This window comes from Rhinopithecus bieti, unplaced genomic scaffold (assembly GCF_001698545.2).
Source record: "Rhinopithecus bieti isolate Rb0 unplaced genomic scaffold, ASM169854v2 scaffold_6933, whole genome shotgun sequence".
NCBI classification, from domain to species: Eukaryota; Metazoa; Chordata; class Mammalia; order Primates; family Cercopithecidae; genus Rhinopithecus; species Rhinopithecus bieti.
In genome coordinates, this window is record NW_016805426.1 from 114940 (window position 1) to 137817 (window position 22878).

Sequence of the window (22878 nt, forward strand, 5' to 3'; positions counted from 1 at the left end):
TTCCCTCCTTGCCCGTCTAAATGCCAGAGTGGATTTTATCATCGCTCGCTGTGCACTCCTGAGATTCCCTTGTTCCACATTTGCCTTGTTTTATTCATTCAAACACGCTGTTATTCTGCCCTTGAACTCTGAAGCTTAACAGAGCTTAAAACGCCCCCACACACCACACACACTCACACACACACCACACACACCACACCACACACCCCGTGCACACACCACACTGCACACCCCACACACCACCCACACACACCACACACCACATACACACCCCACGCACACACCACACCACATACACACACCACACCCCACACACACACCCCACACACACACCACACACCACATACACACCCCACGCACACACCACACCACATACACACACCACACCACACACACACACACCCCGTGCACACACCACACTGCACACCCCACACACACACCACACACACACACCACACACCACATACACGCCCCACGCACACACACCCCACACACACCCCACGCACACACCACACCACACACACACCACACCACACACACACACCCCATGCACACACCACACCACACACCCCACACACACACCACACCACACACACATTGCATACACACACCACACACTCACACACACACCACACACACCACACCACACACCCCGTGCACACACCACACTGCACACCCCACACACACACCACACACACACACCACACACCACATACACACCCCACGCACACACCACACCACATACACACACCACACCACACACACACACACCCCATGCACACACCACACCACACACCCCACACACACACCACACCACACACACATTGCATACACACACCACACCACCTATGCACATTACATACACACATCACACCACACACACCACACCACACACCCCACACACACACCACACCACCTATGCACATTACATACACACATCACACCACACACACCACACCACACACCCCACACACACACCACACACACCACACACACACCCCACCCACACACCACACCACACACCCCACACACACACCACACCACACACCCCACACACACACCCCACCACACACCCCACACCCCACACACACCCCACACACACCCCACACACACCCCACCCACACACCACACCACACACCCCACACACACACCACACCACACACCCCACACACACACCACACCACACACTCCACACACACACCACACACATACACCACACACACACCACGCACACACCCCACACACATGCCACACACACAATTACATACACACACCACACCACACACACACCACACACACAGCATGCACACACCCCACACACATGCCACACACACAATTACATACACACACTACACCACACACACACCACACCACACACACATACACACACGTACTCACACATACACCACACCACACACACACCACACACACATACCACACACCCACACCACACACCCACATACATCACAAACATACACATCATACACACACAACACACCACACACAAACACACACACACACACACACGGACTGATCTCACCTTAGAATCTTCACTGGACTCCTTAGATGGGCTCTTCGGACAGCCCAGCGTTTATACCATGCTTCGTTCTGCCACTCCTGCTCCTACTTCTTAGACTTTCACTCATTTTCTTCTCTCCTCAAAACCCTAGTATACCCTTCCCCTTCCAACCTCAGCTGGTGACCTTACTCCCTTTTCATTAAGAAACTGGAGCACAATTTCACAGAAACCTCACCGCCATGTCTTCACCCTGAGAGCAGCTGTACTCACACACTCTTTTCACAGAAACCTCACCGCCATGTCTTCACCCTGAGAGCAGCTGTACTCACACACTCTTTTCACAGAAACCTCACCGCCATGTCTTCGTCCTGAGAGCACCTGTACTCACACACTCTGCCTTCCTTCCTATTGAGTTAGATGAATTGTCCGTGCTTCTGTGTAGGGACAACCTCTGTGTCACACTCTAAGTTCCCATCCCCTCTCACCCACTTAAAACATGGATCCAACAACCTTTCTGTTTTCCTCTCACATCATCGATGCCACCTCCTCCTCTGCATCGCTCACACTAGCAAGCAAACCCATTTTTCTTTCTCCAATGCTAGAAACAACACTTTTAAAGGAATAAAAATGGAGACAGGGTCCCGCTATGTTGCCCAGGCTGGTCTCAAACTCCTTGGCTCAAGCAGTCTTCCTGCATCCACCTCCCAGAGTGCTGGGATGACAGGTGTGAGCCGCCGCATCCAGCCAACAACTCTTGACCTATCACCTCTTTCAGACAGTAGCAAGTTACTCTGCTTCCTTTTACAGCAACGCTCTGACAATTTCTCTCTGTACTCTCTCTTCTTCTATTCTCCATTCAACCCCCTTAATCAGGCTTGCATCCCTGTCATTCCACTGAACCCTCTCTTCAAGGTCAGCCTAAATCCAGCAGCCAAGCCTCAGCCCTCACTCACATGACTTAGGAGCATCCTTTAACACATGGGACCACGACCGTGACCTCCTCCTGGATATACTTTTTTCCAGCTTGGCTTCTAGGACACTCCACTGCTTTCCTTCTCCCTCTGTGGCTCCCCTTTCTAAATCTTCGTTGCTGGTTCTGTTACCAGAAAGGATCCCGATGCAGACCCCAATAGAGAGTCCTTGGATCTCGTGCAGGAAAGAACCCAGGCAAGTCCAAGGGCCAAAGCAAAGGAATTGAAAGAGCAACTACTCCACAGACAGAGTAGGACGGTCCCGAAAGTAAGAGGAGGAACCTGTCCACCCTAGGTACAATGCTTGTTTAAATATAGGATAAAAAAAGATCGGGGGGATGTCATCTGCTACAAGGGTTTGTGATAAAGGATTAATTTTCTTAATTACTATTTTTTGCAAGAATCAATATTATTATATTTAAAGCAAACTTAGGCATGCTTCTGTTCTCAAGATATCAGGATATCAGGACACTTCCAAGTCTGAGTCTGTTTAGTAAATGTTATCAATCTGTTCCCTTAACCGTAAACATCTCGAGGCCAGGAATACCCAACTTTCTGGGAGTCAGCCCAGCAAGTTCCAGCTTCATTTTCCTAGAGCTCACTCAGGATGGAGTCGGTCTGGTTGGAACTCCTCTGACAGTTCCTCTTACCAGGAATGCTCTCCCCGCAAATAACTGCAGTCTCCCTTGTCGCTCCCTTGAAGTCCTTGTCAAAGCTTCTTTCTTTGGAGGCTACGGTGCCCACTTTTTTGAAGCTGCAATCCATTCCCTCTTACTGTCCTCTACTTTTTTCCCAAAAGCACCTGCCATCTTTTAACCTGTGGGGCAATTTACTAACTTATTGTGTTTATTGTCTTTTACTACAACATAAACTCCATGAGGGCAGGGGCTGCTTCTATTGTTTTCATTGTTGTATCTCCCATGCCTGGAACTGTGACGAGCACGTGATGGGTGCTCAATAAATAATCGTAAGTGAATCCATTAAATCAGGATGTACTGCAGCTCCTGTGATAAGGAAGCTGTGCCAACTTGACATTTCAGAAACAACATGTATAATATTTGAGAGGGTTTGGCCTAATACAATCATAGTCACCCATGTAATTCCAATTTTTAAAAGTGTTAATGTTGTCAATAAATTTACACTTGTGATCTTAAGTACGAATCTTAATTGCTTGTAGAAAGTTTTAGAACACTGAAGACTGCTTAATTACCAAAGGTATAGTTTAATTTATTAGATTTTTAAAGAATTATTTACAGTGCTTGGGAAAGTTTGTCGAACTCCTCAAAAGAAAATAGAATATATTAAATTTATAGGCAACCTAAAATATTTAAGAGCATTTATCTAAGACTGTAAAGGAGACCCAAAATTCATGTGTATTCCCTTTAAAAGTGATTATACAAATTTTCTAGGCTTATGAATAATAATATTCACAAGCTGAACATAAAAGCTTAAGAAATACTTTGGTTATTATCTTTAGTAGATTAACTTTTAAAAACAAAAGAAAATCTATAAATAGTATTTTTCTCAATGTGTCAGTACTCATACACACACACACACACACACCGCCCCCTCTAGCGCACCAAAAACTCAACAGCAGATCATTTAAGCACTTCACTAGTGCCCTCCAGTGGCTCAACAGAGAAACAACACATGTACGTTGAAGAGTAAATGTTATTTTATTTTGCTTTATTTTTTTGAGACAGTCTTGCTTTGTTGCCCAGGCTGTAGTGCAGTGGTACAATCACAGCTCACCGCAGCCTCAACATCCTGGGCTCATGTGGTCCTCCCACCTCATCCTCCCAAATATTTGGGACCAAATGTGCGTGCCACGCCTGGCTAATTTTTTTTTTTTTAAGCACAGACAGGGTCTCACTATGTTGCCCAGGCTGGTCTCGAATTCCTGGGCTCAAGTGATCCTCTCTCCTTGGCCTCCCAAAATGCTGGAATTACAGGCATGAGCCACTGCGCCCCATGGGAAATGGGGGCAAGCCTGGTTGGAATGGAATGCACACAATGACAGTGAAGAATGGAAGAGAAGTTTGAGTCAGAGCTTGTTGGGACAGGCTTTGCATGCCACACACAGGAGTTTGGGCCTTATGTTCAGGTGATGTGGAATCATTAAAGCTTTGAGTGAAGGAGCAGTGTAATCCAAGCTGTGCTTCAGAAGGTTCAGTCCGACAGTAGTGAGTCGGTTGGGTCAGGAAGACAAAATGAAAAGCAGAAGAACGTTTAGACCCCAGTGCCCTGGTGAAGGGGAGAAGCGTTGAAGAAAAAGAAGGGAATGGGTTCTGGACACATTACTGAAGTAGAATTGATGGAATTCATTCTTCTGTTAAAATAAAAACTGTAAACAAATCATATTTAACAGAGTTCAATTGAACACGCCACTGCACTTCAGACTGGGCAATGGAGTGAGACCCCGTATCAAATAATAATAGTAAATAAAATAAAAACAAAATGAGACAGTATAGAAGGAGAGTCTGGGAAAATCTCAGACATAGGAAAAGCACCAAGTAGTGTCACAGAGTCAAAGGAAAGGTTTCATGAGAATCAGCAAATGCTTAAGGTCAAGCAACCTGAAGGCTGAGAAAGTCATTGCTTTGGTGAATAACGCATTATGGGGGATCTTCAAGACAATAGCATCAGTAGAATGGTGGAGAGACACCAAATTACAAAGGTTGGGAGCAAACAGAGGATGCGCTGGAGGCGCATCACATGCATATCCTTTTTAAAAGTTTTGTAGAGTGGAGAGATGTGATAGCACATTGTAGGGATAGCAGAATCCAGAATAAAGGTGGTTTTCTGAATGGGGAAACTGAGCCTATAAGTAGGGGACAGAAAATAAATCAATGGAGAAAGTGAGATGGAATGTACAAGAGAGATCAAAGGAGAAAGGCCTCCTAGAAGGACAGGAGTCAGGAGAGAAGGTGCAAGGATAACCAACCGTCTTGGAAAGAATATTTTTCCTCAGGGACTATAGAGAATATGTGAAGATTCAAAATAATTTTAGGGAGGAGATTAAAGAGGAATATTAGAAGTTAAAATCAGATAGATGTGACTACAGTAGGGTAGGAAATAAGGTGCTTTCCAATTTAATAAATAATTTGAGTGCCTACAATATGCCTGACACTACAAATACACAGATGAATACAGTAGCTCCCACCTCAAGATCACATTTAATTAGTGTTTATAGTCCTCAAAGTTATCTCAACCATTATTCCAGTGACCTCCTCCTCACTCCTTAAGGGAGAAAGGCAAATATTATTACTTCTTAACCCCAATGTTAAATATTCAGCCAAAGTACATTACGTGAGTTTGCCAGTCTCAACAGACAGTGTTGATAATGAAAACTGAGCTAGAACCTAGTGTCATTTCCTCTATTTAACTGCTGCTATAAAATATGGCTTCTGCCATATCTTACTTCACAAATCCTTGAGTCTTTTCAAATATCCTTGGTCCACCTCTCATAAATGCAAAATTAAGAAGTATAGAACCATGAAAAATAAGACAATAAGAGAGATAATATATACCCTAATATGCTTCCTAGATCCTTCAGGAATATCAATATACCTTCAACAGACATTACTATCTACTATATGCATGGCACTGTGTCAGATGCCAAAAGTACAAAGATTAAGAATAATGCTCTGCTCTCTTGAAAGAGTGTAATAGAAGAAATAAGAAAAGGATGAAAATAAAAACAAAACAGATAATCTGTAATGCCAAAAGATAAATAGAACTAAGACCCTGGAAGTTATGTAGAATGTATAAACCAATATTTAATTCATCACTTTAAGGCATCCTATGCACTTATAACATTAAACAGGTTATTTCATGTCCCTGGGCCTCTGTCTTGCCAAGTACAAACATTCTTATCAACTCTTCATAGTCTTTCCAGCTCTCATTGGAATAAATTGTCAAAAGTACAGCTACTTTAAACTCTACTAATAAATGGACTTTTGCCTGTACACAAAATATTCAGCAACAGAATTCTTCATAAATTACATAGATCTGTATCTGTTCAATTGGATTTTCAGTGAAAAAGAAAGATCTAACAACTACCAACAAATATAACTGAAATGTCTTTCGGGTTTAATAGAACAGGTCAAATTATTTCCACATAGTATTTTCCAAAGTTTATGTAAGGTAAAAAAATATATAGTTGGAAGCAAAGAGAGGTAGAAAAAAGACAAAAAATATTTTTTAAAAAAGTGCGTGCAACATATGGGACAATGCAAAGGAATTATATGTGTAGTCTAAGTCACATAAGGAAAGGAAAGAAAACTGAAATGATATTTGAAGAACTATTGGCCATGCCTCTTCCCAAACTGATAGGAGACATCAAGCCACAGATGCTAATAGCTCTAAAAAGTCCAAGTAGGTTGAACATAATAAAAACCACACCCAAGCACATCACTGTTAAATCACCAAAGGAAAAACAAAACAAAACACTACTACTTTCCAGGATGCAATAAGATTGACAGCTGACTTTTCAATAGAAATAATGAAAGCCAGAAAATTATGGAATGGCATCTTTCAAAATCCTGAAACAAAATAACTGTCAACCTAGAATTCTATACCCAGAGAAAATATTCTTCAAAGATGAAGGCAATCTAAACATGTTTAGAGAAAAAATAAAAATAGAGAGGATTGTCTGTCAGCAGATCTACATTAAAAGATTGCTAAAATGAGTTATTTTGTCAAAAGGGAAGTAATCCCAGATGGAAGCATAGTAATACAAGAAGGAATGAAGAGTACCAGAGAACTAAACTAGGGGGCTAAATCTAAGCAAAATTCCATTATTTAAAACAATGATAATAATAGTATAGATTCCTTCCATTGAACAAGGTTTTGAAACTGCTCCAAAGAGTTGAAGAAACCAATGACTAAGAGAAATTATTGAGTTTTCAGGATGGCAGATAAGAAAAGAAAGAACTTGATAAAATGCTGAAACTCTGTCTGCTTATAAGATATTTTTTTAACTAGCCGAAATTGGTTTGAACCAATATGGCCAACCAGAGTCTGTGCAGAATGAGCTAGCTAATGTCGCAGCCCAAACTTCCACCATGTTTCATACTAATGCCCTCTAATTTTGTACATGCATCCCATGAGGAAACATGAGGAAATAACCCATGAGGAAGCACGAAGACCTTCCAGACCTTCCCTTTCCTTCCACTATGACCTACTAATCCCAGAACCTACCCACTAAACCTTTTCTAATAAAAATACTACCTTAGAGCCAGCACACAGGGAGACAGATTTGAGCTGAATTTCTATCTACTTTTGGTCAATTCACAATAAAAGCCTTTCTTTTCTCAAAAACGCAATGCGACAGTGTTGGTTTCTAGCACACTGGGCAGCAAGCCCTTTTGCTAACAGTTTTCTTCCGCACTTCAATAAAGAGCCAACTCTAGATATTGTTGGTCTGTGTTGGATATAGTGAAGAAACACTAAAGGTCACCAAATCATTCCTTTCATTTGGACAAAATAATTTTTTTTAACGTACCTTTCTCCAAATGTTTGATCCCATCAAATCAAAGACGTGAGAATGAGAGTCATGTTCCTTTCCGTTACTATACGAGGAATCCTGGCATCTCAATTAACAGGCTCCATGCTCCAAACACAACCCTGGTATGAGGTTGTTTTCGTGTGAACAGAAGTTGAGCCCTTGGCAGAGAAGCTTGGAAGTGGAGTCCAAAGGGGACACAGCCAGATACTTAGAGACTTGGCGACTGAGCAAAAACTCAGCGATAGTTGTCTGTGCTGGGAAAAAAACAAAAACAAAAACAAAAAACAAAAAAAAAACCCTTACTGGCATTGAAGAGTAGCTAAATATCATTTCCACCAAACAGTGGTCATTGGCTTCCATGGTGAGAATGGTTTCAAGTGAAAGCAGGCAAAATGGTACATTGTTTGAGTACCATTCTTAAAGGCCACATCTCAGGGGAGTGATTTTAGTATGTAAAAGAATCTCCCAAGAAACTGTTAAAAATGGAGGGTTATACTTTCCACTCAATGTTGCTAAGAACCTATAAATACTCTAAAAAAATAGATCTTACCAAAAAAAAAAAAAAAAAACCTACAGAGGGTCCATTTTTGAGTACAGGTACACAAGCAAGAAGGTAGTAGCCTTGTAGTTTGAGGAATCTCAAAACAGATACACAACTTCATGCCTCCAGCCAAGGCTTTAGTGCCTCGTATCTTCCGATGTCTACCTAAGCCAAAAGCTTGTACCCAGTTGAGGCTAAGAGTGAGTATAGCTGAAGGGTGAGGGCTCACAGGTTAAACGGCACAGGTGGATAAGGCTCCTGAGGATTATCTACCATCAGTCGAAGAGCAACACCTCAGCCCAACTCAGTACCTCTGCAGCATCTAAGTTGCCTTATATTAGTGAGACTAAATATTGTGGTTATTTAAAATCTCGCTAGTGGTTTTAATGCATTTATAGCTTTGTCCAGAGTCAATTATTTTCTCAAATGGAACTATTCAGTGCCAAAAATTCATTCCATTTAGTGTTTTTGTAAATCTCAAACCATTAACACACAGCCCCTCCAGCCCCCAGGATTCTAGCTTAGCAAGTCGATAGAGAAGCTCCATGATCTGCGTTTTTACTAAACTTCTGCAGTGACTCTGGCACAGAGTTACGCTGGCGACACTTTGAGAACACCACCTCCAGGACAGGGAAGTGGAAGAGATAGCTTTCACCTCTGACCTGCAAGACACGCAAATTCAAGTTTTAGACAGACCCAAGTTTGTTCACATAAAAAGCAAACTGAGCAAACTGAGCCCTTTGGGCACACATTTCAAAGAAGAAAAAGAATCATATTGAAAATATTTATGATTTAATCAGTGTCAAAATATAGATATGGGGGAAAAAACATTCGTAATCTATATGTGCTGTTTTCTACTTCAGGTACCAGAAAGGGAAAGCATAAACTTTAGGATTTCATTGTCTCTTGGTAAAACAAAAAAAAATCCCACCTAGAAGTGACCCAGCAGTTCAAAGGACTCGAAGCTTCCAAAGGCTCCCAGGTAGCAGAGCTGGCTTGTACCAGCAGACCAGGAAAGAATGCGTTCGTTGTTGGTACTGACCCACTTAATTTAGTGTGGAACCTAGAGTCTTGCCTGATTTGATTTCGTTTTTCTTCTCATCAGGGAAACTATTCACTAGGCATATAACGGCTTGAAAAGAAAACGTGCCATTTTAACTTGACATTCATTTGCACCCATCATACGTGCCTCAGAAACTTTGCCCCACTTCCTCATAATCCCTCTCCAAGGCTGCCAGATCTTCCCTGGCCTCCAAGAACTCTGCTTCTTCCATGCCTTCTCTGAGGTACCAGTGCAGAAATGCTCTCTTGGCATACATGAGGTCAAACTTGTGGTCCAGGCGGGCCCAGGCCTCCACAATTGCTGTGGTGTTGCTCAGCATGCAGACGGCCCGGTGGACTTTGGCCAAGTCCCCACCTGGCATCACCGTGGGTGGCCGATTGTTGATGCCCACCTTGAAACCAGTTGGACACCAATCTACAAACTGAACAGAGTGCCTCGACTTCGTGGCTGCGATTGCTGCATTCACTTCCTTAGGGACCACATCCCCTCTGTAGAGTAGGCAGCAGGCCATGTACTTCCCAAGCCGAGGGTCGCACTTGACCAGCTGGTTGGAGGACTCAAAGCAGGCAGTGGTGATGTCTGACACGGAGAACTGCTCACGGTAGGCTTTGTCAGCAGAGACGATGGGGGCAAAGGCTGTCATGGGGAAATGTATTCTCGGATAAGGTACTAGATTGGTCTGGAATTCAATTAGGTCCACATTCAAGGGCCCTTCAAACCGGAGGGAGGCAGTGATGGAAGATACTGCCTGAACCATCAATCTATTGATGTTGGCATAAGAGGGGCGTTCAACACCGAGTGTACGATGGCATATATCATAGATGGCCTCGTTGTCCACTATGAAGGTACAGTCCGTGTGCTCTGTGGTGGAGTGGGTGGTGAGGACACAGTTATAAGGCTCTACCACAGCAGTGGAGATCCTGGGGGATGGGTAGACCGAGAACTCCAGCTTAGTCTTTCTGCTATATTCTCCTGTGAGCCTCTCCATTAAGAGAGATGTAAACCCTGAACCAGTGCCTCCTCCAAAGCTTCGGAAAATCAAAAATCCCTGAAGTCCACCACACTGTTCTGCCTGAAAAAAAGTAAATGAGATGTGAGAATTCAGCTGAATAAATCCAGAAGCAGTGAATTGGACTGTAGTGGTAGGATACAACAGGTTTCCCCAACACAAAAACTTTCAGAAAGGACTCCTTTGCCATTGTTAACTCCACAACAAACACAGCTACTTTGAAATACTCTCAAGGGGACTTATGGAGTAGGCAAAGCACTTCAGAGCTTTATTATAAGCAGAGCATAAATATACACCTGTCTTTCACTGACCTCTGTGCACTTATCTGTATGTGGTTGCAAGCAAGGCCTTTATCAATAACAAAGAAAATGACAAAACACGGAAGCAAAATAACATTCCCCCCACGTCTATGCTCCATCTGGCATGCCAGTGTAAAAGGCGTTGTAGTAGCTAACAAATATGCCAAACACCAAAACCCTTACTCAGCAAACGGTCTCCAGACTCAGGCCCCTAAAGAGGAATTAACTAGCAGTGAATAGAGTCACGCATCTCCAGACAGGGAGTGCCTCTTGCTAACTTCATAAACATCAGTTACTCTTGGAAAATGACAGGCTACTCTTGGAAAGTGACAAGTTTTAGAGTGCTATGGGAGGCTCTGATAACAAGATGAACCTTGTGTTAGGAGAAGCAGGGATGATCAGGTGTTCAGGGGACCCCCAGTAAGGGTACAGGTCCCTATCCCCTTCCTACTAACAAGGGGAAATCAAAGTCAAGATGAGGACCCCTCCCCAGTTCTGAGCACCCAGGCCAATGACCAGGGAGAGACGGTGGCCATGGTGACAGCAGATAATGCTTGTGAGTTCTGCTGCAGGATCCCACATGTCCCAGGCACAGCCTACTCGGAGAAGAGGGGGAATCACTTGCCAGCTTCCGGGTCCTCTCCAGCACAAGGTCGATGACCTTCGACCCCACAGAGTAACAGCCTCGCGCATAGTTGTTGGCAGCATCCTCCTTTCCGCTAACGAGCTGCTCAGGATGGAAGAGTGAACGGTGCTGGCCCGTCCGGATCCCATCTGCAGAGAGTGAAAGGAGGTCGGTGCACTCAGTACAATTCAGCCGTCGACCTGCTGCTATTCCTCCAGGCGCCTCCCTGTACCTCACCCCCATGCTTTCTCTCAATGTTGTGGCCCAGGAATGGAATTTAGATAGTGCTGAATTAGCCTGACTTAGCCCAGGAAAAGTGGAATTTTTTACACACACATGGAAATTATGTTTTTCTACCACACACCCCTTATTAGTTTCCCAGGGCTGCCATAACCAATGACAACAAACATCGTGGCTTAAAACAATAGGAATTTCTTTCCTAACAGCTCCAGAGGCCAGAAGTCTAACACCAAGGCGTTGGTAGGCTTGGTTCCTGCTGGAGGCCCCAGGGAGCGTCTGATCCAAACATCTCTCCTGGCACCTGGTGACTCACAGTTCTTAGCTCTCCTTGGCTTCTAGCTATCCCCTTCCAATCTCTACCTCTGGCATACAAGCCTTTTCCCTGTGTGGGTGTCTGTGCTCTCTCCTCTGATAAGGACACAATTCTTTAGCATTAGGGCCCACCCTAATCCAGGAGGACCTCATTTTAACTAACTACATTGACAGAGTCACTGTTTCCAAATAAAGTCACATTCTGGGGTTGCAGATGGATATGAATTTAGGGGGACACGCTTCAACCCACTGCCCACCCTAGGACATGTTGGCATTTTGAGACAACTATTTTTATCTACAAATAGCCAACTGTGTGCTGCAAAAGCACACAGAAAGTCATATCCAGGGTGCAGTGGCTCACATCTATAATCCCAGCACTTTGGAAGGCTGAGGCAGGTGGATCACCTGAGGTCAGGAGCTCGAGACCAGCCTGGCTAACATGGTGAAACTCTATCTCTACTAAAAATACAGAAAATTAGACAGGCGTGGTGGTGGGCACCTGTAATCCCAGCTACTGGGGAGACTGAGGCAGGAGAATCACTTGAACCCAGGAGGTTGCAGTGAGCCGAGATCATGCCACTGCACCCCAGCCTGGACAACAAGAGTGAAATTCTGTCTCAAAAAAAGTAAAATAAAATAAAATAAATTTAAAAATCAAAGGTATATCCATCTTTTAAATCTGCTTTAAAAGAGGATTTAACAGGCAAGGCACGGCAAACTCAAATGCCCACACGACCCAAACACCAAGTGCATAAATGCATGATGCAGGACAATTGGCGTTAAGATGTTGGCAGTATCCAACACAACTGAAGGCAACCCATGCCAGGTCTCATTGCCTTTTAAAACCCTGGGCAGCATGCCCTACTCCCCCACCTTAGAATTACTCAAATAGCATTATTCCTGACGATTAAGCAGCAGCGTTTCAGGGCTAAGTAGGCTTTGGGACTGCTGCCCTGGTTACTGTGGGATACTGCATTGCTTAGTAGTTAAATGCATGTTTCAAGAATCAGTTTCCTGGGTTCCTATCTTGCCTCCCTCACTAAGCTAGAGAGAAGTTACTTAGTCAATGATTTTAGCTCATAAATAAGGATTATAACAAGATCTACCCCATTGAGCTGTTACGAGAACATAGGGCACAACGCACGGCCCATATAACAACAGCAATTATAAGTAACAATGATAGAACTGGCTTCATGACATGCATTTATGCAGATTTACCTCATTATACACCACCAGCCTTGGCAGCAGATAGCTGAGCCAGTCCTAGGAGCTCACAGCCTAAGGAGAGATGCATTGTGTTTCTGTTTAATAAAAGCACAATCGTTTTTCAATTCACCGTGCCTTCCTGTGGGTGACCAAGAATTTCTAAACTCCAATTTTGCAACCTCTCAAATAATATTTATTAAAATTGAGTTTAAATAACTTTTAACTAGCTTACACACAAACCTCCCCCAGAGCTAGGATGTTTAAAAGATGTATTTATAAACAAGATATAAGTGAATGTGTAATTCTGGGTGGACTATTTCCTTCTCATCTGAAGCTGTAAGGCTGCATTCAGGCTAGGGAGGTAATTTACGGAAGCTTCCTTTTTCATGACAATGTTGGGTCGGGATCTTGAGGGTCAATAGCTTCACAAATGACTTCCATAAAATCCATTATCTCAGGGCTTAGTGGTTGCAGCACCTGCCGTTCATCAGTAATCCATGCCATACATTCTAACTTCCCAGGCACAGGTTGCTGAGGGGCTTTAGTACCCAGCATGGTGCCCTCAATCAATATCCTCAGAGACGTCAATGGTTTTTGAACAATTATACGATGGCTCCTCAGCTTAACTACAGTGTCATTCTACTGCACTCCACTTCAATCATCATCACTCAGAACTCTCCCACTGCCAAAATCCTAAACGTGCAAATTCCTTTCTCTGACCACAACTTCCTCATTTTGCCGTAACTTCACCCTTGAGCCTGCCCCTGACCATCTTCCCAGCCTCATCCCCTGCTTTGCGCTCCTGCTCACACCGATGCCTGGCCACGCTGAACTCCTGGTTGCACTTGCGGGGCATTCCTTCCTGACTCTGAATTTGCAGATGCTGTCCCCTCATGAGAAGGTGTGTGAGGCTGGGTGTGGTGGCTCATGCCTGGAATCCCAGCACTTTGGGAGGCCAAGGTGAGAGGATGGTTTGAGGTCAGGAGTTTGAAACTAGCCTGGGCAATACAGTGAGACCCTATCTCTATAAAAAACAAAAAATTGCCCTGGCACAGTGGCTCTCGCCTATAATCCCAGCAGTCTGGGAAGCTGAGGCAGGTGGATTACTGGAGGTCAGGAGTTCCAGACCAGCCTGGCCAACATGGTGAAACCCTGTCTCTACTAAAAATACAAAATTAGCAGGGCGTGCACCTGTAATCCCAGCTACTTGGGAGGCTGAGGCAGGAGAATCACTTGAACCTGGGAGGCGGAGGTTGCAGTGAGCAGCAATAATGCCATTGCACTCCAGCGTGGGCAAAAAGAGCAAAACTCTGTCTCAAAAAAAAAAAAAAAAAACTTATCCACATGTAGTGACATGTGCCTGTAGTCCAAGCTACTCAGAAGCCCAAAGTGGGAGGATTGCTTGAGCCCAGGAGTTCACTGAGCTATGATTATGCCACTGCACTCCAGTCTGGGTGACAGAGCGAGACCCAGTCTCTCGCTCTAAAAAACAAACAAACCTATTTGATGGCTCCGTAGTTTTTCATTCCTTCCGCCTTGCAGAGCAAGCTTGTCCATCCCGCAGCCCACAGGCTGCGTGCCGCTCAGGATGGCTTTGAATGCGTTCCCACATAAATTGGTAAATGTTCATAAAACATTATGAGATTGTTTTGCGATTTTTTTTTTTTTAGCTCATCAGCTATCATTAGTGTGAGTGTATTTTTTGTGTGGCCCAAGATAATTCTTCTTCCAATGTGTCCCAGGGAGGCCAAATTATTGGACACCCCTGTTGTAGAAATGTCTATTAAGTTGTATCATACACAATAAAATTAACTTTTTTAGGTCAAAAAATAGTCATACACTGGCAATTTTATATGGCTCAATTTCAACAGTATTGTTATAACCATTTATATTTTCTTCTTCACTAGATTAGGCTACTTTCCTGTTGAAAGACAACAGATTTAATAAGAAGGCAAACCTAGGACCAAACACAGCTCTGCTCTAATAACTCAGTGATCTTAGGCAAGTTCCTTCACTTCCCCAAGATTTATCAAGTTCCTAGTCTATAAATTGAGGATGATAGTAGTGTCTCCTGACAGAGTGCTGAAAGAATTAGAGGAAAATACCTGTGCAGGTCTCCCACTAGTAAACAATAGCTGCCGTGGACTAAATGACTGTGTCCCCCCAAAATTCGTGCATTGAATCCCTAATCCCCAATGTGATGGTATCTGGAGGTGAGTCTTTGTGAGTAAGTAGGTCATAAGGGTAGAGACTTCACTATGGGATTAGGGCCCTCATAAGAAAAGACATAGTTCTCTGCCATATGAGAATACAGTGAGACGGTAGCCAGCCATCTGCAAGCTGGGAAGAGAGCCTTCACCCGAAGCCGACCACTGGGCACCCTGGTCTCAGACTTCCAGTCTCCAGAATTGTGAGAAATCAACAACTGTTGTGTAAGCCACCGAGTCCATGGTGTTCTGATACAGCAGTCCGAGCTGACCAAGACAGGCATCTTCACATCAAGGGCAAAAATCAGCATTTATTCATCTTTGTACTCCCATCACCCAGCTGAAGTGTTAATGGGGTTGTATTCAGTTCCTTCTTATGATGACCTTGAATTCATCAGCCTCTCCTTTTCTCCACCCCTCCCACTCTCTCAGTCAACAGTCAGCACCAAGGGACAGCGAAGTAAATGAGTGACTTTCAAAGTGGATGCCCCATTTCCCACTTGAGCCTTCCAAGCTGGTACCACATGGAGCACAGGGGAGCTGTCTCTTTTGAGCCCCACCCAAATTGTAGATTCATGAACAAACCAGCAAGTATTATTGCCTTAAAGCACTAAATGTAGGGGAAGTTTATTACACGCCAACAAATAATGGGATGCACAACATCAAACCCAAATCTACCCCACTCTCTAGCTTTTCTTTTAAGTCAGTAAGAGCCCCTTCTCTGTCCTGTATTTTTTTTTTTTTTTTTTTTTTTTGAGACGGAGTCTTGCTCTGTCGCCCAGGCTGGAGTGCAGTGGCCGGATCTCAGCTCACTGCAAGCTCCGCCTCCCGGGTTCACGCCATTCTCCTGCCTCAGCCTCCCGAGTAGCTGGGACTACAGGCGCCCGCCAGGTCGTCCGGCTAGTTTTTTGTATTTTAGTAGAGACGGGATTTCACCATGTTAGCCAGGATGGTCTTGATCTCCTGACCTCGTGATCTGCCCGTCTCGGCCTCCCAAAGTGCTGGGATTACAGGCTTGAGCCACCGCGCCCGGCCCTCTGTTCTGTATTTTTCTAGCTCCATTTGAAGAGGTTTTGCATGACATACTACAAAGTGTATTGTTAGTAATCATAAAATTGCACTGTTTTTCCCATAACTAGAGTATATATTTGGCCTCTTGTTCCTTTGGGATTCTTTTCAAATATTCTACACTTTTTAAGCAGCTATCGAAAAACTGTTTGATTCTTTGCCAGTGCCTTCCGGCAAATGGCTCTCAAACCCAGGAAAAGACTTAGTGTTCTGTTATGATGCACATGTGGAGCAATTAGCAGGTCTTAATTCATTTCATCACACAGGTAAAGAAGGCTAATCTAGGCCAAGTGTGGTGGCTCACGCCTGTAATCCCAGCACTTTGGGAGGCTAAGGCAGGTGGGTCACTTGAGGTCAGGAGTTCAAGACCAGCCTGGGCAACACGGTGAAAGTCCATCTCTGCTAAAAATATAAAAATTAACCAGGCATGGTGGTGTGTGCCTGTAATCTCAGCTACTCGGAGGCTGAGGCAGGAGAATTGCTTGAACCCAGGAGGCGGACGTTGCAGTGAGCCAAGATGGCGCCACTGCACTCCCACCTGAGTGACTCTATCTCAAAATAAATAAATAAATTAAATTAAATTAAAATTTAAAAAGGCTAATCTAGTCTTCCCTTTGGCTGTGTTTGTCATGTTAATCACCCATGGCCATTGAGTAAGCCTCTACATTTGGGAATGGCCCCTGTGATTTCATTCAGATAGACCAGTATAACCTGATAATCCCACTCACTTGATTTGTTTGAGCATGGCTCCAGTTAAGTACGCTAGAATGGAACATGTATTGTACCTATAACAGCTGGCTCCAAGTCCACGAAGAGTGCTCTAGGCACATGCTTCCCAGCTCTTGTCTCACAGAAGAAGGTATCGAAAGATGCATTTGTGTGCTCCATTTTTGCATTTTCCAGCTGATCCTGTTGACTGTCGAGAACAACGCCATTTGGCTGGATTCCATGTTCCAGGCAATAGAGTTCCCAGCAAGCGTCCCCAATCTGGATGCCAGCTTGACCAATGTGGATGGAAAGGCACTCCCTCTGAAATAAGTCATGGTGAGTTGGAACTGAGCAGGTGTTTAGATAACAGGAGAGCTGTTACTCAGCACTTCTGGTTACAAATGACGGAAACCTAGCTAGCTTAAGGCCACGGAGGAATGTGTTATAAGGATAATCAAAAGTGTTTCATGGAAACCAAGACCCAGGGTACAGCTAAGCTTCAGGGACAATTAAACCAGGGATTTAAATTCCATTAAAAAGTTTATTTTAACAACATAAATTAAGCACCTACTCTGTACTGGACTAAGAATTAAATTAAGACAAATACACACACACGCACACACACAAAACGCGAATCAAAATACAACTCATTTCACTTTATTCTTTTAATATAGGTGAGGTGTGTGTGTGTGTGTGTGTGTGTGTAATTATATATATTTCAGGTGGACTTGTCTAGAAAGAAAATTAGCTAGTTATTGGAAAGAAATAAAACCAAAATCAATATATAGTCTTGTCAGGTACTAAAACTCATTGCAGATAAATTTAAAATGTTATCTTTACCATTCATATGCACTCTGAATAAGGATGGATACACTAAACTTAAAACTAGTGGGAAATTTTACAAGGCAAAATGCAATAGATTTAACAATTCCAAAATGTAAAAGTTTTATAACAAACATATAGAGATAAAAATGGATTTTATATACATCAACTTTCTAAAAAAAAACACTTAAGACGTCCACTAGACAGGCAAATGATATAAACAAACAAATTACAAAAGAAAGACTCTAAAATGCAAAGATGTAGGCTGATGGCATTCACAAGCATCATAATTCATAAGCAGGAAAACCAAAAACGAATCTATTTAATCTAACCATTTATATATTGTTGGGCATTTAAAGGATGATACCTCAACACAATGGCATGTTACGCAACCCTTAAATGTTTACCCCCCAAAAAAGATTAATGACATGGGAAATGCTTACAACATATTAAGTAAACAGCACATAAGATGCATAATTGTATATAGAGTATGATGTCAAATCTGTTCAAAAATAGGCACAAAAATCTAAAAGAAAATGCATCAACATATTAAGTCTAGTAATACCTGGGTAGTGATTTTGTTTTCTTGTCTAAACTTTACTATTTCTTCCACCTTCATCAGCCTTCGTATTCCCCCATCCCACTTCAAATCACATTTTTTTTAAGGCAAACAACTGTTCTGTCAAACAGACAATGACCTACTTTTTTTAAGAGAAGGAAAGAAAAAGCTAAATCCTAAGAAATCTAAGGTAATAGCAGTCGCTGATCTTAATATTGATGTGGTTTGATTGACAGTGGTGCTGAAACAAATCTATTTGGGGGGTCTTGCAGAGTGAGACCCCCATGTCTTCTGCATCATCAGGACCCTTTAAGCTGTTCAACTATATAAGCTGAGGGGAAACCCTGCCCTTGTTCATGGCTACACTGCCCCAAAGCCTGAGATTCAACTACTGAAAGACCTCAGACCTCCTGTCAATCCCTCACCTGTGGTCTACACAGGGGTCCCCAACCCCCGGGCCACAGGCCAGTACCAGCCTGTGGCCTGTTAGGAACTAGACTTCACAGCAGGAGGTGAGCGGCAGGAGAGTGAGCATTACTGGCTGAGCTCTGCCTCCTGTCAGATCAGCGGCAGCATTAGACTCTCACAGGGGCACTAACCCTATTGTGAACTGTGTATGCAAGGGATCTAGGCTGCAGGCTCCTTATGAGAATCTAACTAATGCCTGACAATCTGAGGTGGAACAGTTTCATCCAGAAACCATCCCCCACCACCGACTCCATGGAAAAATTGTATTCCACAAAACCAGTTCCTGGTGCCAAAAAGGTTGAGGACCACTGGTCTACACAGATCACTAGTGAGAGGGAAGTAGGAAGAGGGCTCTGGTCCGCCACACCCCTGCAGTCTGACTTGGACTCTGCTCACGTTTAGTGGCATCAAACCTTTGTACTTTGTCTCTGTGATTCATAAGGCATAACACAGCCCTCTTTGCTTCATGACCAATTCAAGTTCACTGCCTTAGTAGGGCTTCCTTCTCGTTTCTTTTCTGTGCAACTATCAGTCTCTCTAATTTAGAAAGCACTTCACTTAGAACAAACTAACATTCCACCTCTCAAAACAGCACATTCTGTTATAAACAGGCTTTGGATACCCCTTATCAGGCTTCAGATACCCTTAATCTTATTCTTCTCCCCTTCTGTAGGACTTCAAGTGCTGTAAATACATTAGCTGCTGTAATCTGATCAAAACTTGGCTCCTTAAAGTTAAAATTTTTAAAGGAGAGGGTGAATGTTCATTGTTTCTACATCATTAAAACCTCTTACTTTATAAAGTTCACATGTAGATTTCTGTGTCTTCTCCACTGGCTACCACCCAGTCCTTTGTTATAGTGACAAGTAAAATTCGGGTATACATGTAGTATTTGTTCATAATATTCATGGTAAAAATAATCACTAATATAAAAAAATATATATTGTTCCTCTTCACGTGGTCTGTTCAAGTGACTCCAAAAGCAGAGTGATGCTTTTCTTTTTGAGCTCAGCATTAATAGCCTGGCCTAACAAGCATCCTTGGTCTTTGAAGAAGCTTAGCTTATAACATAACTCTGTCCAAGGGTGTAGAAGACTATCTTCACCTTACTCTTCTCTTAGCCTCTCCCTTTTTTCCAAATTCTCTATGAAAACATTAGTCACACTATAAAATAGAAGACTATAAAATGCCCACTGAACGTCAACACTGATAAGTCATAGCACATTATTAAATGCTGCTACAAGGATTATTTGAATTACTAGAAAAGCATAACTCTCAATTAAACTTTTAATTTTGAGATCTTTGTAGATCGATATGCAGTCGTAAGAAATAACATAGGAAGATCCCTTGTATCCCTTACCCACTTCCCCAGTGGAAATATCTTGCAAGACCGTAATATAAAATCACACCCAGAATGTTGACAGTGATAGTCAGGATACAGAACATGCTATTATCACAAGTCTCTCTCATGTTGAAAGGCATAATTTTTAAAAGCAAAACAATTTAAAGTTTTTAAAATGTTGGACAGAGAGACCAATGGGGTGAGAAGTCAAAGATGAAGAAGCAGTTCGAAATGTTGCTTCCATTGAAGAATTAAAAATTCAAAGATACTGAAAAACTGACACAGAAGAAAATAAAGGGGAAATGGATCTGAAAAGATCAATCCAAAACAGAATTATTGTAAGTTATTCTATTCATCGTGGTGCCCAAAGAACTAACCTCAAGTGAGGGCAAAGAAGACGTCTGCGCACTTTACCCTACCAGGCATTTATGAGGTCAGCCATAGTCTGAAGTCCTCAGAAGCTCTTAACAGCATAACGAAAAGTGAAGCAATTAGTATCTACAGAAAAATCAGCACTCTGAGCCTAAAACAAAGGTGAAAACTAAAGGAAGGAGAGGTTTTTGCTTCAGTGCTTAAGTTAATGGCAGTAAGATACTACAAATCAACTGAGCTTTACCTTGAAAGAAGCAACATTACAGAGGAATAGATTACAGCTTGTCCACACCTGCTCCCAACTCATCTACATGGATATTGAAAGAAACAAATATTTCTTTACAAATGTCTTCTCTTGCATTACAATTTTATTAAAAATTGTTTGCTGTGGGAAAAGAGCCAAATAAGATTAGTAAAATTCCTACAACAATGCGTAGGCGTGTAGTCACTTACCATGCTGATGAGAACTTGCCCCTCCTGCCCTGTAGTAATGGTTGAGGAGCCTCCCAGCTGAGCTTTATCACAGGGGCCGGAAATGACTCCACCTGAGGGCTGGAGCTTTCTTCACTTAAAGCGGTACAGCTTCTTTTTAGTTTTCTAGTTATCTGGTCTCAGAGCAGCTGTGTTGGGACTGAACAACCTGGGATAAAGTTTGTACACAACCACAGATGAACTACAGAGAGCTTATCCAAATCTGCGTCCAACTTATACCTATGTTGAAAAGAACATGTGTGTTTTAAAAATCACCCTTTGGGGTTAAGAATTTATTTAGCATTGGCAGAGAAAAGGAAAGAGTATGAGTAAAATTTGCTACCTTTTTCTATTGCATGAGTACTATATGAATATCTTCTTAAATAAATTTAAACAATCCCTGAATACATAGAGCAAACCAAGACAGTGTCCTTTTTACTTCTGTGTCCTATGCATGCCTCTCAACCACTACCACATGCAAACATATGGGAATTTTCTGTTTTTATTATTATTGTCTTTTGAACTTTTGTATTATTATACATAATATATACCTATGCTATTATTTTTTATTAATTGCACTAAGATCAGATAACACATCTTAACTGATTTCTCTCCTTATATATTTGCTAAAACTTCCTTTATATTCCACTATATGGTCAATTTTTGAAAATGTTCCGTGAGTGTTGAAAAGAATGTGCATTCTGCATTTGTTGGATGCAATGTTCTAGATAGACATATCATTCAATCAATCAATCTATTAAATCAAATGGCTTTATTGTGTAGTCCAAATTTTCAGTATCAATTATTTCAAAAGATGTGTTAAAAATTTTCTTTATAATTGTGAATTTGCCCATTATTTCTTTTCTGTCAATTTTGATATATTTTGAGGCTATGTTATGAAGACCATATACATTTTAAACTATTATATGTTTAAAAACTTTAACAATTTTTTTAAATTACCTTCCTTATATACATTAATGATTTTACCTTAAAGTTTTTTTTTTGTTTTGTTTTGAGACAAAATCTTGCTCCGTCATCCAGGTTGGAGCGCAGTGGTGCGATCTCAGCTCACTGCAACCTCCACCTCCCAGGTTCAAGCAATTCTTCTGCCTCAGCCTCCCAAGTAGCTGGGATTACAGGTGCGTGCCACTATTCCCAGCTAATTTTTTTGTATTTTTGGTAGAGACAGGGTTTCACCATGTTGGCCAGGTTGGTCTTGAACTCCTGACCTCGTGATCTGCCCACCTTGGCCTATGTTAAAGTTTTTATGATCAAATATTAATATTACTACTTTAATACAGTTTTATGGTTCACATTTGAATTATGTATTTTCCCATCTTTTTACATTCTTAGAAACTTAAAACCTTTCCATATTCTCATATTTGGGATGTGTTCTTTGTATGCATGATATGACTGAGTTTTTTTTCTATTTTTTTATTTGAATTGGATAATTCAGCTCATTACATTTAATATAATAACTAATATAGTTGGGTTCAGATATAGAGTACTATTTTATTTTGTGCTTTCTGTTTGTCTCCATTTTCTTTTTTTTTTTTTTTTTTTTTTT

General features: G+C 42.3%; 1 protein-coding gene across 1 annotated transcript; it reads right to left on the reverse strand.

Annotated features, from left to right (window-relative positions):
- Positions 1-9310: 9310 nt before the first annotated feature.
- Positions 9311-21340, reverse strand: TUBAL3 (tubulin alpha like 3). Its single transcript, XM_017872433.1, has 4 exons — positions 21294-21340; positions 17355-17598; positions 11537-11685; positions 9311-10675 (listed from the first exon to the last, which is right to left on the reverse strand). Exons 1-4 carry the CDS (start codon positions 21294-21296, stop codon positions 9731-9733), a joined length of 1341 nt encoding a protein of 446 aa, XP_017727922.1. The 5' UTR covers positions 21297-21340; the 3' UTR covers positions 9311-9730.
- Between the last annotated feature and the right edge of the window lie 1538 nt (positions 21341-22878).